Source organism: Telopea speciosissima, chromosome 7, assembly GCF_018873765.1.
Source record: "Telopea speciosissima isolate NSW1024214 ecotype Mountain lineage chromosome 7, Tspe_v1, whole genome shotgun sequence".
NCBI classification, from domain to species: Eukaryota; Viridiplantae; Streptophyta; class Magnoliopsida; order Proteales; family Proteaceae; genus Telopea; species Telopea speciosissima.
Genome location: NC_057922.1, coordinates 54,603,994 through 54,620,012, shown reverse-complemented (window position 1 = coordinate 54,620,012; position 16,019 = coordinate 54,603,994). Strand labels below are relative to the sequence as shown.

General features: G+C 39.1%; 1 protein-coding gene across 1 annotated transcript in view; it reads left to right on the top strand.

Moving 5' to 3' along the window:
• LOC122666925 (membrane protein of ER body-like protein) overlaps positions 1-14,630 on the top strand; it is a 46,707-nt gene extending 32,077 nt beyond the window's left edge. Inside the window, exons 5-7 of the mRNA XM_043863038.1 lie at positions 489-668; positions 10,495-10,556; positions 14,061-14,630. Of these exons, the coding sequence (XP_043718973.1) occupies positions 489-668; positions 10,495-10,556; positions 14,061-14,531 (713 nt within the window). The 3' untranslated portion in view covers positions 14,532-14,630. The remainder of the gene's footprint in view (positions 1-488; positions 669-10,494; positions 10,557-14,060) is intronic.
• The last annotated feature ends 1,389 nt before the right edge of the window (positions 14,631-16,019 follow it).

The following is a 16,019-nucleotide window of genomic DNA, read 5'->3' as shown; positions in this document are numbered from 1 at the left end:
TTAAGCCAACTAATTGGGGACAGCTACATGGATCCTGTTTTGCCTAAACTCTATTTAAGGCCATGTATTGTTGTCCTGGTATACCCTCCAGGGAAAGAAGGAAAGGGAGGGAGACCGGGAGAGTATGTTGACATTTTATATCAATTGACTAAAGGAACATAGTGAAGGGGAGCAATGTTGTATGCTATGCTTTCCAAGTCTCATCTTTGTAATTCTATAACTAATATTTTCCTTCCTCCATTCCTTATTCTATATCATAATCTAAAAATAAGCATTATTTTTTTTTTGTGCCACTTCTGTTCAAAAGCTATAATCTTAGATTGAATATCTTGATTTACCTCCCAACCCTAAAAGGAAACAAAAGATCAATCCTTAATATCATGATGCAGGAGATGCTGTTGCTGTATGCATAGTGTTGTTGATCTATATTGATTATATGCCTCCCTAAAAAGGAAAAAAATATTGATATATCTTATATAATGTTGCAGGAGATAATGTTGCAGTATGTATTCAAGCTGATCGAGATATGCATGATGTTGTTGATTCAGCAGTACCTGGAAGAGCTCATGAATGGGATGTCTTAAAAAGCATTATATATGGTGGTTTAATTGAATCAATTACAAGCCTGGGTGTTGTATCTTCTGCTGCTGCTAGTGACGCTACCACATGTATGTATTTCAAAAGAATTTGTTCAACTTCAAACAAAATCAGATTGATTCCATTAAAGCTTCTAATCAACTTTAAGGCTATGAATTTGAGATGTGTATAGGATCCACTTGTTATTGTGCATTACATTATTATTGTTATTATTAGCGTTAGTATTATTACTATTACTATTATTATTATTATTATTATTATTATTATTCATCACAAGTAAATCTGGAAGGTTTTTTCTGAAACGTACTAAATGAAGACACTTCGAGTAATAGTGTTCCGAAAGACTGCAGTACCCATCAAGACACCACATGTCATAGATATATATGAAAGATTACGGTGTCTGAAGTAAAAGAAGCTTTAAGAAGGAAACTAGGCAAGCAACACAGCCCAGATAAGGTCCCAATAGAAGAGTGGAAGAGCTTAGGAATCTATGGTTTATCTTGGGTAATCAAGTTGTTTAATAAGATTATGAGCATAAGAAAAAATGCCAAATGAATGGAGGAGAAGCATAGCGGTTCCAATTTACAAAAATAAAGATGATATTCAGAGTTGTAATAATATAGAACCATAAAACTAATGACTCATACTATGAAATTATGGGAGAGGGTTATTGAAACCCACCTGAGACAAGAAACTACTATTATGGAGAACCAATTTGGTTTTTTTCCAGAAAGATCCACGATAGAAGCTATTTACTTAGGAAACTCATGGAAAGATTTAGAGATTGCAAGAAGGATCTCCATATGGCCTTTATTGACCTAGAAAAATCTTATGACAGAGTCCTTAGAGAGTCAGTCTGGCAAGTTCTAGAGAAGAGAAGTGTTTCAAATAAATATGTGGACATAAATAAAGATATGTATAATGGTGCGGTGACAATTGTAAGAACTGGGGGGGTCATGGTAGTGAATTCCCAATTAAAATTGGGTTTACATCAAGGATCAGATTTAAGCCCTTATTTGTTTGCGCTCATCATGGATGATTTAACCAACGACATTCAAGATGAGGTTCCTTGATATATGCTCTCTGCTGAAGATTATGTTTTGGTTGATGAGACAAAAGTAGGGATTAATGCCAAGTTGGAGTTATAGAGATCAACCTTGGAATCAAAAGGTTTTAAGAGAAGTAGAACTAAGACGGAGTATGTGGTGTGTAACTTTGATAACACTAAGACTGATAATGAGGTGATGAAAATTGATGAGATGGAGATTTCGCAAAGTGATTATTTTAGGTATCTGAGTTCAATCATTAGTAAAGAGGGTGATATAGAGGATGATGTTTCATAGAGAATTAAAATAGGATGGATGAAGTGGGGAGGTGCGTCTAGAGTGTTGTGTGATCGGCGTATTCCATTAAAACATAAAGGAAAATTTTATAGGATAGTCATACGAGGGGCTATGATGTATGGTCCGGAATGTTGGATAGTTAAAAACATCATATACATAAACATAGCGTGGCGAAAATGAGGATGTTGAGATGGATGGTTGGGAAAACTAGGAAGGATAAATGATGCAGATTCATCATCGAAATGGGCTTATTTCTTTAGAAATAAGTCTAGGGTTGGGATACATATATGTTGGGTCTTTGATCCCCAAGGGTTTTCTATGTAATAGGCCACTTTAATGAGCCTAAACTAGGGGTACATAGGTTGCATATAGGATTAGCCCAATACTTTGTTTATTTTTCATGTTTTAGTGTTTTAAATTGAACCGGTTGAACCACTGGTCCAATTTAAGTGAAATGTTCCTATTGGCTGATAGGGTCTTATATCCTATTGGTTACTTAGGAATCTTCTTAGTTTAAGGTTTTAATTGGTTTTAAGTTGTTTTAATTAGTTTTTAATTTCAGTCTTACCCTTTCATGATTTATGAAGGAGGGATTTAGATTGTTATAGGATTTGGACTATAGCCATATTATAAAATAAAAGAAATCATGAGAGGCTCCCCACAGTTCAGATTAATTATTTTCAGTCATGTTTGCATGCCATTGCTGCTGCTGCTGCTCTGCTCCTTGGTGAGTGTGCCTAGTGGATCTCAAGGTGAAGGGATTGGTGGACTCCGATCAACCCCTTGCATCTGTTAAGATTGGGAGGTCTTGTTCAAGCTCATCTTCAAGCTGCCATTGAAGAACCTGCAATTCCAGTAAGTTGATTAATGTTTTCAGTCATTCCCTTCTTCTCCTAATCCTCTACAGCCTACCCTACATTCGCCCCTTTTATTTTATTTGAATTCCTTAAACTCTAGAAATTATCATCTTCCCCATAATCCCCATCAATTCATATAAACCCTAGACCTTCATTAAGTTGTTCAGCTCAATTCCCCCATTAGTTTACCTTCAAAATTCAACCACAGCTCCTACACATCAACCCTTCCACTCGACCTGAACCCTAGGCCCATCCTCCCCTCAAAAACCCTAATTCCCCCCCCCCCCTTCACCTCCATTAGAATCCAAACCCTAAATTACAGATCAACCACTTCCAGCCCTCATCTAAACATCAAACTTTGGCCGAGTGACCTCCTCTGCCATTGGGAAACTCGACCTGAATCCCTGCCCATAACTCCAACTCTAAACCCTGAAATTCACCACATTCATCTTCCCCCAAAACCCTAACCCTAATTTTCTGATTTTGTAAATCTTCACTCAAAGCTCACCCAACCTACATCATTAGGCTTCTAAAAACCTGCCGAGCTTTACTAAATAAGATCCCACCCCATTACCCTAAGTATAACCCTAGTTTTGTCCTAATTTCCTCAAATCTGCCTCAATCGGCTAGTTGTTTTAGGAAGGTCCTGGTTATTGGCTCCTAGTGGATTTGTCATCTATCTAGGACTACATTAATAAAGTAAAGTATGATCATATTAGAGCTGATTTGGGAGTAGTTCCGATACATGATAAGCTATGAGAAAGTCGTTTGAGGTGGCATGGTCATGTTCAACGGAGGCCTTTGGATGCCCCAGTACGGAGGAGTGATTTGATCCAAATTGAAAGAACTAAAAGAGCCAGGGGCAGACCTAAAATGATCTTAAGAGAAATGGCGAGGAGACATGCATAGGGCTATGTATCAAGTATGGCCTCGAATAGAGCTGATTGGAGGGCAAGAATCCATGTAGCCGACCCCATTTAATTGGGATAAGGCTGAGTTGTTATTGTTGTTGTTTATTAATGTATGTCATGAGTCTAGATTCAATGTTTCTCGTTTGTGTTAGGATAGGGATGAGTCACATCCACCCAACATACCTTATTTGTTCTCTTTTCTCATCTATAAATAAAGTGGGCCTCTGTCACCTCTTGACCAACCAAATCATTATGATATTCAACTTGGTGTCAGAGCCCAAAACCGTAGAGAGGTTTTTTATTTTTACACCCCCAGAAGGATCACCATCACTAGTTCTCGAGACTCTGGCCTCTCCGGTCAAGCATGGTTAACTGAACATGCACCAACGCATCGCACCACTTGTGACTCTCTAACATCACCACGAACCATTGTTGATCGATGCATGTCGCACCACCACCTACAGCCTGCTACCGCTAGTCACCGCTATGCCTCTTAGGCCTCCTCGCTGGCATCGCCAGCCCTTGTCGGCCCCTACCAATCCACCACTGGTGTCAGCAGCCTTGTTGCCCTCCTTCTGGCCCTATGCCCTTGCCGCTCACCCATGAGGCCTCCAGGCCCCTTTCCACTCACCTGCGAGGCCCCAGGCCCCTCGTCGCTCATCCGCTGGGCCACCCAAGGCCTGTACCTCGATCGCTAAGGTCACCTAGGCCTTTACCGATCTTCTGTTAGGTCCTCCTAGGCCCTCAGCCTCACCATTGCTCTCCTAAGCCCTATTACTTGCTACCAGGTTACCACCTTCCCTCATATGGTCTCCAGCGCCCTCGCACCACTTCTACTTCTATGATACGATAGTCACCACATTGCTTCTCTTTATTTTCTCACATATACTTTCAACACCCTATCATTTTGCTTGAGATTCCGACTCTATGGCGGAAAGTAGCAATACTATCCCCTTGGGAGGTCTTGGGGGTAGTGAGGTAAGTTGTGTTGGGACTCATGGCCATAAATCATCCCTCCAGCTGGGACCAACAAAATTGAACGGGTCTAATTTCCTTGCCTGGTCAAGGGCATATTGGTTGACCATTCGTGGAAATCATTTTTTGGGGTACCTGACGGGTAATACCCCTATACCAACGGAAGGCACTGCCAAAAATATATGGCTAGCTAATGATACATTGATTATGTCATTTTTGCTCAATTCCATGGAGCCTCATATCAATGCCAGTTTCATTCTTATGAATTTGCAAAGGAGTTATGGGATGCAGTACAACAGATATGTGCACAGACCAGTAACTATGCACAAATCTATGAGCTCTGCCGACAAGTTCATGATACTGCTTAGAAGGGTTTGTCTCTTACATCTTATTATGTTGCTCTGAATGCTCTATGGCAACAACTGGATTTTTATCACCATGTTCCCATGGCATGTACTTCTGATGCCACTACTTTTCAGAAAGAGCGTGAAATGGAACGGGTCTATGATTTTCTTACTGGCCTAAATCTAGAGTACGACCAGATTCACGTTCAGATTCTTGGCAAGGATACATTTCCCACCCTCCTGGTTTAGTACTTGCTTCAACATGAAGACCGCCACCATTCTGTTATGATGCCACCTGTTGTGTGGCCTCGCTCAGCCCTGGTTTCTACACTTGCAAATGGGGAGCCTTTTGCTCCTAAGGCAACTTCTAGTACTAGAGAACCAGTCAAATGTGACTATCGCCGCAAACCCCAGCATACCCATAAGACATTTTAGAAACTATATTGTCGCCCTAAAGGGGGTCATGGTGGGAAACAGTGTTATACTCGGTACCAGACACATCTCACTGAGCCTACTGATACTTCTCAGATTGGACTGCTTGTTCCTGCATCCGTGTTTACAACACCCTTCTCTTCAGATCAGTTACTGGCACTTCAGCGCATGATGTCTCAGCTTGGGACCACTCTTTCTGTGCCTAGCCCTACCTCTACTTCCAATCTTGTCCAGTTAGGTATTTTTCATGTCTCCTCTGGTTCTAGTCCTTCCTAGCTCTTGATCTTGGAGCCTCTGATCATATGGTCCTTCAACCTCTTTTGTTCATACCTACCTAGTTTGGGTAAGGACAAGTTTTGTGTGGCAGATGGATCTTTATCCTCCATTTCTAGTAAAGGTTCTATGAAATGTTCTCTCAATATATCCTTGTCATCTGTTTTACATGTACCTAACCTATTTGCCAACTTGCTCTCTATTTTCCGTCCGTCTCACAGTTGAAATTAATTGTGTCTCATTTTATTGTACCCACTGTCTTTCTAGGATCTGGTGAAGGGAGCAACGATTGGCTATGGTAAGGTGCGAGACGGCCTGTACTACTTAGTTCCGGATCCTCCTATTGACTCTCTACTCATACCCTTTGGGCTGATAGTGTTCTACAGCAAATACATTGTTGACACCAATGGCTTGCTCATCCTTCATTCCGTACTTTAAGTTTAATGTTTCCTGCTTTAATAAAGGGTTGTAGTCCAGACACCCTTCATTGTGAAACCTGTGAGTTAGCTAAACATACCTGCACTTCATATTCTTCAAGTTCTAATAAAAGTGACATTCCATTTTCTGTTATTCACTCAGATGTATTGGGACCCTTTCGCATTGTCTCTAGATATGGTTTTAAGTGGTTTATTTCTTTCATTGATAACTGTACTCGTTTAACTTGGGTTTATCTTCATCGCAATAAATCTGAAACTTTTACCTGCATTTGTTCCTTTCACACCATAATCCGGACCTAGTGTAGTGCCCAGGTCTGGATTCTTCGTTATGATAACGGAACCAAATATATTGACAATCATTTTCATTAATATCTTGATGAGCTGGGCATCCTCTTCCAAACTTCCTGTGTTTGTACTCCGGGACAAAATTGAATTCCTAAGCGGAAGAATCGTCATCTACTTGATGTTACTCGTTCCCTTCTCTTTATAATGAATGTTTTGAAGTATTATTAGGGCGATGTTGTCATCACTGCGGCCTATCTTATAAACGGAGTTCCTTTCAGCGTTCTGGACTTTAAAACCCATGGGAGTTTTCTTCTGGATCCTTCCTTGGCTTCTCATCTTTCTCTTCAAGTGTGGGTGTGTTTGTTATGCTCACAACTCCATACCCTCCCGATCCAAACTTGAGCCCAGGGCTTTCCGTTGTATCTTCCTTGGGTACTTTGGCCCCCATAAGGGTTACAAATGCTATCATTCTCCCTCCCATATTCTATTTTTTTGCCATGGATGTTACATTCCATGAATCTGAACCTTACTATCATTCATCTCTTAAGGGGAGAGTATATTGCCAGATACTCCTCCAGGCCTTTTTGTCGATACTGTTTGTATTGAGGGGAAGAGAGCACAAGCAAATAACAGTGAAGGGTGATACTTGGAAAAAGGACTTACTTACTTTCTCCAGCGCAACGACCACACAAAACAGCCCACGACTGACCTACCATGCCAACGGTACTCCCTGATCTTGATCCACCTCCTTCACCTCATTCAGGTAATACTAATTCTTCCACTGGTACTAATGCCTTTGACATTCCTATTGCTATTAAGAGAAGAGTTAGAGCATATACTAAACATCCCATTTCTAACTTTATTTCCCATGAATCCTTGTCCCCATCCTATCAGGCCCGTGTTTCCTCCATATCCTCTATTTTTATTCCACTAGGCTGGAAAGATATATGACTAATCCCAATTGGAACGACGTTATGATAGACGAAATGCAGGCTCTTAAAAAGAATGGCACTTTGGAACTTTTTCCCTATATAGAAGGGAAGAAGCTAGTAGGATGTAAGTGGGAGTACATTGTGAAGCATAAGGCTGATGGAACCATTGAGAGGTACAAAGCAAGGTTGGTTGTCAAGGGCTTTACACAAACCTATGGCATTGACTATCAGGATACTTTCACCCTTGTTGCGAAAATGAACTCAGGTCGTGCTCTACTATCGTGTGCTGCCAATCTAGGTTGGAATCTCTAGTAGTTAGATGTCAAGAATGTCTTCCTTAATGGCGACTTGGAAGAGGAAGTATAAATGGACGTTCAGGTTTTGAAGCATCATCCATAGCTGGGAAGGTGTGCCGGTTAAGGAAATCTCTCTATGGCGTAAAATAATATCCACTGGCATGGTTTGGACGATTTTTGAGGGCTATGCAGAAATTTGGCTACAAACAAAGTCAAGCTGATCACACTTTGTTCATCAAACATGGAGATGATAAGGTCACTTCTCTCATTGTATATATTAATGATATAGTAGTGAGTCTAGTGACACGTAGTGATGAGGCAAAAATCTCTAAGATAAAGGCCTAATTAGCAAAAGAACTCGAGATTAAGGATTTGGGACCTCTCCGATATTTCCTTGGAATAGAAGTCACTCGATCGAACAGGGGCATCTTTATTTCCCAGAGAAAGTATGTCCTAGATCTTCTCAGTGAGACAGGAAGGCTTGGATGTAAGCCAGCTGACTCTCCTATTGAAATCAATCATCATCTCAGCAGCAAGGGTGGTGGTCCAGTATATAGAGAGAGAGTTATCAGAGATTAGTTGGGAGGTTGATATGCCTCTCTCATACTTGGCCAGATATTGCATATGCAGTGGGGATTGCCATTCAATTCTTACACAATCCACAGACTGCACATCTCGAGGCAGTATACAGAATTCTGAGATACTTAGAGTCAGCCCCTGGAAAAGGCCTCTTATTTTCCAACAATGGCAATCTAAAGTTGGAAGCTTTTACGGATGCTGATTGGGCTGGTTCTATTGATGATCGCCATTCTACATCAAGGTATCGTACTTTCCTTGGAGGGAATCTAGTCACCTAGAGAAGCAAGAAGCAACCAGTAGTGTCTAGATCAAATGCTGAAGCAGAGTATTGGGCAATCGCACAGGAAGTCTATGAGCTCGTATTGCTCAAGGTATTACTCAGTAATTTGGGAGTAACTATTGCAGAACCTATGAGCTGTATTGTGATAACAAGGCAGCAATTAGCATAGCTCACAATGCGGTTCAGCATGACAGGACCAAACATATTGAAATTAACCAACACTTCATCAAGGAGAAACTCGAACAAGGCACCATTTGTATTACTTTAGTTACCTCGGCAAATCAGTTAGCTGATGTGTTCACAAAGGGTTTGCATTGTAAGGTGTTTCATTCAATTGTATGCAAGTTGGGCATGAGAGACATATATGCACCAACTTGAGGGGGACTGTTAATGTATGTCATGAGTCTAGGTTCAATGTATCTCGTGTGTATTACAATAAGGATGAGTCATATCCACCTAACAAATCTTATTTGTTTTCTTTTCTCATCTATGAATAAAGTGGGCCTCTATCGACTCTTGACAAAACAAATCATTCTGATATTCAATTTTGTATCACAAGTAAATCTATAAAAAAGAACAATATAGTAGTACAGGCGTACAGCAGCAGTCTTCTATGAGGGAATCAGCTCAAAGAGCTAACCTGCAACATTATGACACCATTCTTGAGCAATACACGACTTCCAAAGGAATAATATTCCCAATACATATTAGGGTATTTCTGGTACTAATCCTTGGTGGGTCTGGGCTTTGCCTTTAGCATTGGTGCTCTTTGCTTGTTACTGTACCAACTTGTTATCTATAGGCTTGTAATTGTAGGATTCTCCCCCTCTCCACCCCTAGTGCAGGGAATCCCCAACCAAGATTAAAAATAAACTTTTAGTCAAGTTACTAACACAATAATGTCTTTGTGTAATTCAGTACATTCATGTACAATATAAGATCTTAATTCATAAGGGGGAATCCGAATTTAAGTTTCTACTTGTGAGTTGACAGTGTTATCTGAGAAATGTCATGGATAATTTTTATGCTTTTTGAAATAGTGGATTGCTTTTGTAACTGCATTTTTTTTTCAGTTCTACATGATGGGAAGGTAAAGTGGGTCAGTAGTTACTTTCTCAACTCAAAAAAAATAAAATAAAAAGGATCTTTTTCTATTCTTCTTTTTGGATTGTACTAATTATAAAAATTAGAAGGTTTACATTGATGATCCAAATAGAAGGGGCTTTTGGATATGTGTTGTGGTTGCACCCCAACCAACAACTGCTGTGTATGCTCCAAGAATGCTCCAAATTTTGTATCTTTTCAAAATTGGTGTTCCAATGTTTCAATTCTGCTTGGTGCACCCTCGATGATCTGGTAACTATGGTTTGAAGGATATTGTGGACTTCGACTGATGCATTGAGTTCCCAGTTGTTGATTATATTTGTTGACTATGCTGCAATTTATTTGATTAATTTAAAATGAGGTGGTCTCACCAATAAAATCCTGTCAAATGTAGAATAATAAATAACATATAGAGTGAGAAGATATATCAAAGTGAATGCCAATGGTGAAATTATTTGCTCATCAATTGAGCCTTCTGTGCAAAACCTTATTGTTCCAAAATTCTTAGTCATTTAGAAATATTATGTTTCTGTTTATCTGTTACTGTGTGATTGCTTGATATTATGTTTCCACAAGGATGTGTCACCTTCTAAAGAAACTGAAGTCCAGAGCTCTATTGATCACAGATATGTATCAGAAATATCTATACAACAGATTGTCCAGTAATTATTTCTTGTATATGGATATTTTGTTTATCGATACCTATGATATCTGCTGTTCTACAAGTTTCATAAGATCTTTCTTTTTCATTTTGATTGAATCCATATTTTTCCATTACCCAAGTTTATATCTATAATTTTGTTTAGACTACTTTTTTTCTTAAATTATCCTCATTTTGTGATTTCACAGTGAATATTGTAATTCTGGGATTGGCAAATCTGATGAGTGGACTCGTCATCATTTTGCACAATGTGAGTAATTTTCCATTGTCAGCAATATTGCTTTATATGAACTACTGGAAATCTATTACGTAGGAATAAAGGAATATCTAAGATGCAGCATGTGATGGCCACCCAATATGCACTTTGTAGAAAACCTCAGTAAGTTTAGAGAGGAGAAAAGAGAGAAGAGAAGATGGAAGAAGAATAGATTGTAATGCTTGAGTGATCTGATCGATCAGGCAAGCTCTTTATTTATAATAAAGAGAAAAATACAAAGGGGACAGAATTACCCCTACACTAGCCGACTCTATAAGAGGAGCAGGCTAAACCTAATAACATAACAAATAAACAACCTAAAAGGACTAGAATACCCCCACGGTATTCTGGTGTACATATTCCAACACTCCCCCTCAAGTTGGCGCATATAAAGCACTAATGCCCAACTTGAACAAAATAGGAAGAAACAGAGTTGCAGCAGAGTCCAGCTTGACACAATGGCGGATGGATGAAGCTGCCAAATAATCTTGGACATAGTAAATCTTCAAGAACTAGAGAGAATTGATCTTCAAAACTTGGAGACTTGATCAGCAAACCGGGACAGGATTGTTCTGCAAAGCCTGGGAAGGGTCGATCTTCAAAATTGAGAGAAGCACCGATCTTAATAAAGGCAGAAAAAAGGGCAGACACAATCTTCCAAAAAAGGCAACTTTCATCGATTTTCAATAACTGTTTAGTAATGAATCTCGGATCTTCACAATAACATATAATCTTGAAGATAAATAAATAGGGCAGCAAACATTGGAAAAACCTTAGTCAACCCAACTATAAATCCTCAAATAGGCAACCAAACAAGATCCCAAAAATATCTTCAAAACTTCAATCTCCCCCTCATGGCAAATTCAACCCAGTAACAAGAGATACCCAATGGCAATGATGAAAAAAACTGATCTTCAATGTTTTGCACAAATGTTCTGCGATGTCTACAAGGTTCTGCAATGTCTGCAAGTTTTTGCAAGTTCTGCAATGTTCAGCAATGGAATATTCAATCTCCCCCTCACGTGTAGTGGTACACGCGGACAAATAAAGGAGATGATATGCGGAATAATGGCAAAACTGTAATTTTTCAGAATTTTCCAAAGGTGCTATAGGTAATTAAAAAAGGAAGGAATGGCAAATTATAATTTACCAGAAATGTCCAAAGGTGTTATGGGTAAATACCAAAGGTTTGGGATTTGAAGGGAATTAGAAATATTGAAAGGAGACGGAGTTGGAAAAAAAGGTTGGCATGGCTGTAATTTGGTTGAAATCCACTTTTAAACACAATCCAGGCCAAAGGGCAAACTGGTAATAAATCAGAATTTACAAGGGTCAATTAGATAGTCAAATAGGGGAATGGTAGAATTGCAATTAAATTGAAATCCAATTATGCAAGCAATGGCATTCTAGTAAATAACCAGAATGTGCATGTTGTAATATAGATGAAAACTAATTGCAAATACCACCCAAGGCAAAAGGGTAATTTTGGAATTGAAAGTCATCAAAGGATGTGAGGGCTTTAATACTAAAAGGAGGAACAAATTTGTAAAGAGGGCTTAAGAGATTATCTGGTAAAAAGGGAAGAACCAAATTCGTCTCCCACCTCCTACGATAAACAGAACCCAGCGACAACGTTGCCACATCGGGCCAAGTCAGGGGAAGATCGGCAGCGGGTCGCAAAGAACCATCTAAGCAGTAGCAGGGGATAATCAATTCAGCAGACGCCATCAGCAAAAAAACCCAGAGATTATTTTACCAGATCCTTCAATTCAGAAAATAGACTCAGCAAGGCAGGTTGACAATTGCACATCGATATGAGCAAATAGCAGCAACACTTAGACTCAGCAGTTGCAGCAACAAAATTCCAGCAAAGGATCGATACCACCAGAAGTTAATAGCCAACAGCAGAGAACGAGAGCCCATTCAGCAACTTACGAAACCCAACCACAACTCCAAACTCTCCTCCTCGCAACCGAGAAAAAGAACAGACGGTGATCTGCAACCAGACGGAAATTGCAGCAGAGAACTACGTAACCGCGAACATCAGCAAAAAAGACCATCTAATCTCCTCCGATAACAACAGGATAGCAATCAGGTTTCCAATAGACATCAGGTGTCCAATCGAAGAACCAAGAACAAGAGACTAGGGTTTTATAACCCAGAAACAGATCTTCAAAAACAAGAGAAAGCCGTTTTGAGTAAAAAAAGTACAGCAGCGGCAGCCAGAGGCGGAAAAGAAGGGAATTCGAAGAATCAACAGCGGCAACTGGATTCAGCAATAAAAGAGATATTCAAAGTATTAGGCAGAACAAATGACTGTGGAAGATTAAACAAAAAAAAAGGATAAAGATTAAATGGGCAGGAAACCCCAGTTCTTCTTTTCTTTCTATGAACTAGGGTTTCTCCATAAATCGGAGAATTTTGAAACGACTCTCAAAACTGCAAACCAAGAAGAGAATTAATCACTAGTTACAACAGCTCTGATACCATGTAGAAAACCTAGGACCTGTAACTAGTAACTTTAGAGAGGAGAAAAGAGAGAAGAGAAGATGGAAGAAGAATAGATTGTAATGCTTGAGTGATGTGATCGATCAGGCAAGCTCTTTATTTATAATAGAGAGAAAAATACAAAAGGGACAGAATTACCCCTACACTAGCCGACTCTATAAGAGGAGCAGGCTAAACCTAATAACATAACAAATAAACAACCTAAAAGGACCAGAATACCCCCATGGTATTCTGGTGTACATATTCCAACACACTTAATGCAGGAACAAAATAGAGCTGCATAGCCCTGAGAAGCAACAATATAGGCGTTATAAAGGAAGAGATGACCCATAAAAGATAGATGTTCATAAAAGAATTAACAAATCTGATGGGCCTGACAAGACGTGTCTCTAAAAACAACCTGCCTCTGTCATTCTTATCACTTCTAAATATTTTTTTATGAAACTAAATAAATATTATGGAACACAGGCCATGAGACAATATATTTCCGTTGCTTAGTCTAGGATCCTAGTAGCAATGATAAAATCTGAGACACTGCAGATTCCGAGACAGATTGACTGATCAAGCCCAAAGCAGGTCAATCTTTATCAGAATGCCAGTAGAATCGGCCAGTATTGGATGGATTGGTGCTGGCCAATCCTGAGACGGATCAGCCAATATGGCCGACCAAATCTCAAGATTTAAATCCTTGCTCAAAGCACCAAGGTATGGTGTGGTCTAAAAATGAGCAGGAAAGTAAAGGGGAACAACTTGTTTATAATAAATTTTCCTTTCTTCACCCAGAAGAGGGAAAATGGCAGGTCCAGGAGCTGAAGAATAGAAATTCTTTTGGTATCTCTTATAATGTTAATTAACTGGATATGCGCCCATCATCAAGAATACAAACTAACATGGTGTTCCTTTCTTCATTTTGGATATAGTTGTCTCTAAAGGATTTTTGTCTGGCATGATTCCAGTTTTCTGCATAATTATTTCTGAATATGATTCCAGATTAAGGAACTGAAGAATGATTTCAATGAAACCACCAGTCAAGAAAATTCAATTATTGATCGATACGAAGAAACACTTGGAAGGAGAGAGAATTTCCGATTGCATGCAATAGTTGCAGTGCTATCATACATTATATTTGGATTATTACCACCTGTTACATACGGCTTTTCTTTCCGTAAGAGCGATGATGAGTTATACAAGCTCATTATGTGTGGTGCAGCTTCTCTTGTGTGCATTATTCTACTTGCAATAGGGAAGGCCCATGTTCGGAGGCCACCAAGGTCTTATGTCAAGACAGTACTTTACTATTTGCTCATGGGGTTGACAGCCTCAGGCCTTTGTTATGCGGTAGGTTTGCTGATCAAGAGACTCCTAGAGAATTCAGGTTGGTTTGAAAGCCTTTCAGCTCCTTCCACTGCATTTCTGGAGAACAGATCAATCAGGTCTGGATGGACATTGACATCTTATTGATGAAAACAAGTATAGGGAATATAAGTTGTTGGAACATCAGAGTTATCACATAATGTACAAGACACAGCTAATTGTGGCAATGACCATGGTCAAAAGCCAGTAGTTTCATGTAAAAGCTTCTTTTTCTTGTAGCCATGCATGCATGTATAATGAAGAAGGCTTTGTCCATGACTGAGAAACTATGCTTCAATTTTTCCTCGGTAACTTTGTTCTTTTTGTTATTTTCTAGTGACATGTGAACTCAATTTATGGTTGACACTTAAAGAGACTACATTACACAACACCTGCATGTCAGTGAAACTAGGTTGGAGATTCCTATTCTGAAAGGGTTCATTAATGGCATCAATTCTGGATGGTAAATACCCTCCAAATTCCTCTGTTTTCCAATTTAAATGCCCTACATCGTATGCAACCTCATGCTTATAGTCTGGAAAATTCCTGAATGGTAGTTAGATCAGTAAATTTTTGGAGTGACCAGTGGATTCCATCCCTTGATCATTAACAAATCTTGTGCTATAGTTCTGCTTGAACATTGTATACATTGGGTGAGTGGTGCAATAAGTTTTTGAGCATATGGAAGTGCCATGAAATGTAAACCTTCCCTCAGTCCTTACCAAACCAAGAGGTCCAAGATTTAAAAAATACACCTACCTACCATCTCATGATGTAGAGACCAGGTCGCATTCATGGTTTACACTGAAATCAATAGAAGATGCATCTAGTTAAAAAGATATCGATGGGGATGGATATGGAAAAATAGAACTCCTGAGGTACTACTCCTGCTACATAATGAGTTTTTTCTTTTGAAATGTGTCCAAAATGAGCTGGCATTTTTTTTTTTAAATTTCTGTGCATCATCTACATTCCAATAGAACATATCCAATAATATTGTGTATTTGCTTGGAAGTTTTGGAAAAATTCTGTGTTGGGTGTTAATACCCTGTTCTTTGAGATATTACTCAACATATGATGTGTTCATTTGTCTTTGCAAAAGGACATTTCCAAATGTCACCAGGCATTTATATAGGTGAATTGTTATTGTCACGAAGGTCTGTTATTTATCTAAATGTCACAATGCATCTATTCTGCCTCATGGAGAGATGAAATGTCCATTTTGACTGTTGGATAGAAAGAACATAGTCTAGATTAGCCATATGTCAAATTTCAAAGTCTAATTGCATCAAATACCCTCTTTTGTATTAGCACACATTCCTTTGTACCAATACTCTAGACATTATTGTGCGTTCTCCCAACTTTAAATGAATGGAAACAGATGGTTTAATGAAGCTTCTTTTTTTTTTTTTTTGGTGGTAAACATTTACTAAAGCTTCCCAACAGATAGGACTACTTATCTTAGCCGTGGAAACTCCTGAATACTCTAATGGATGTAGCTAACATGCAACTTGGTTTACATGTCAGAGATACTTTCTTCCTTCTTTAATACTTGTTTTATAGTTTACTGTAACTACCAAACTAGAGGTGTCAATC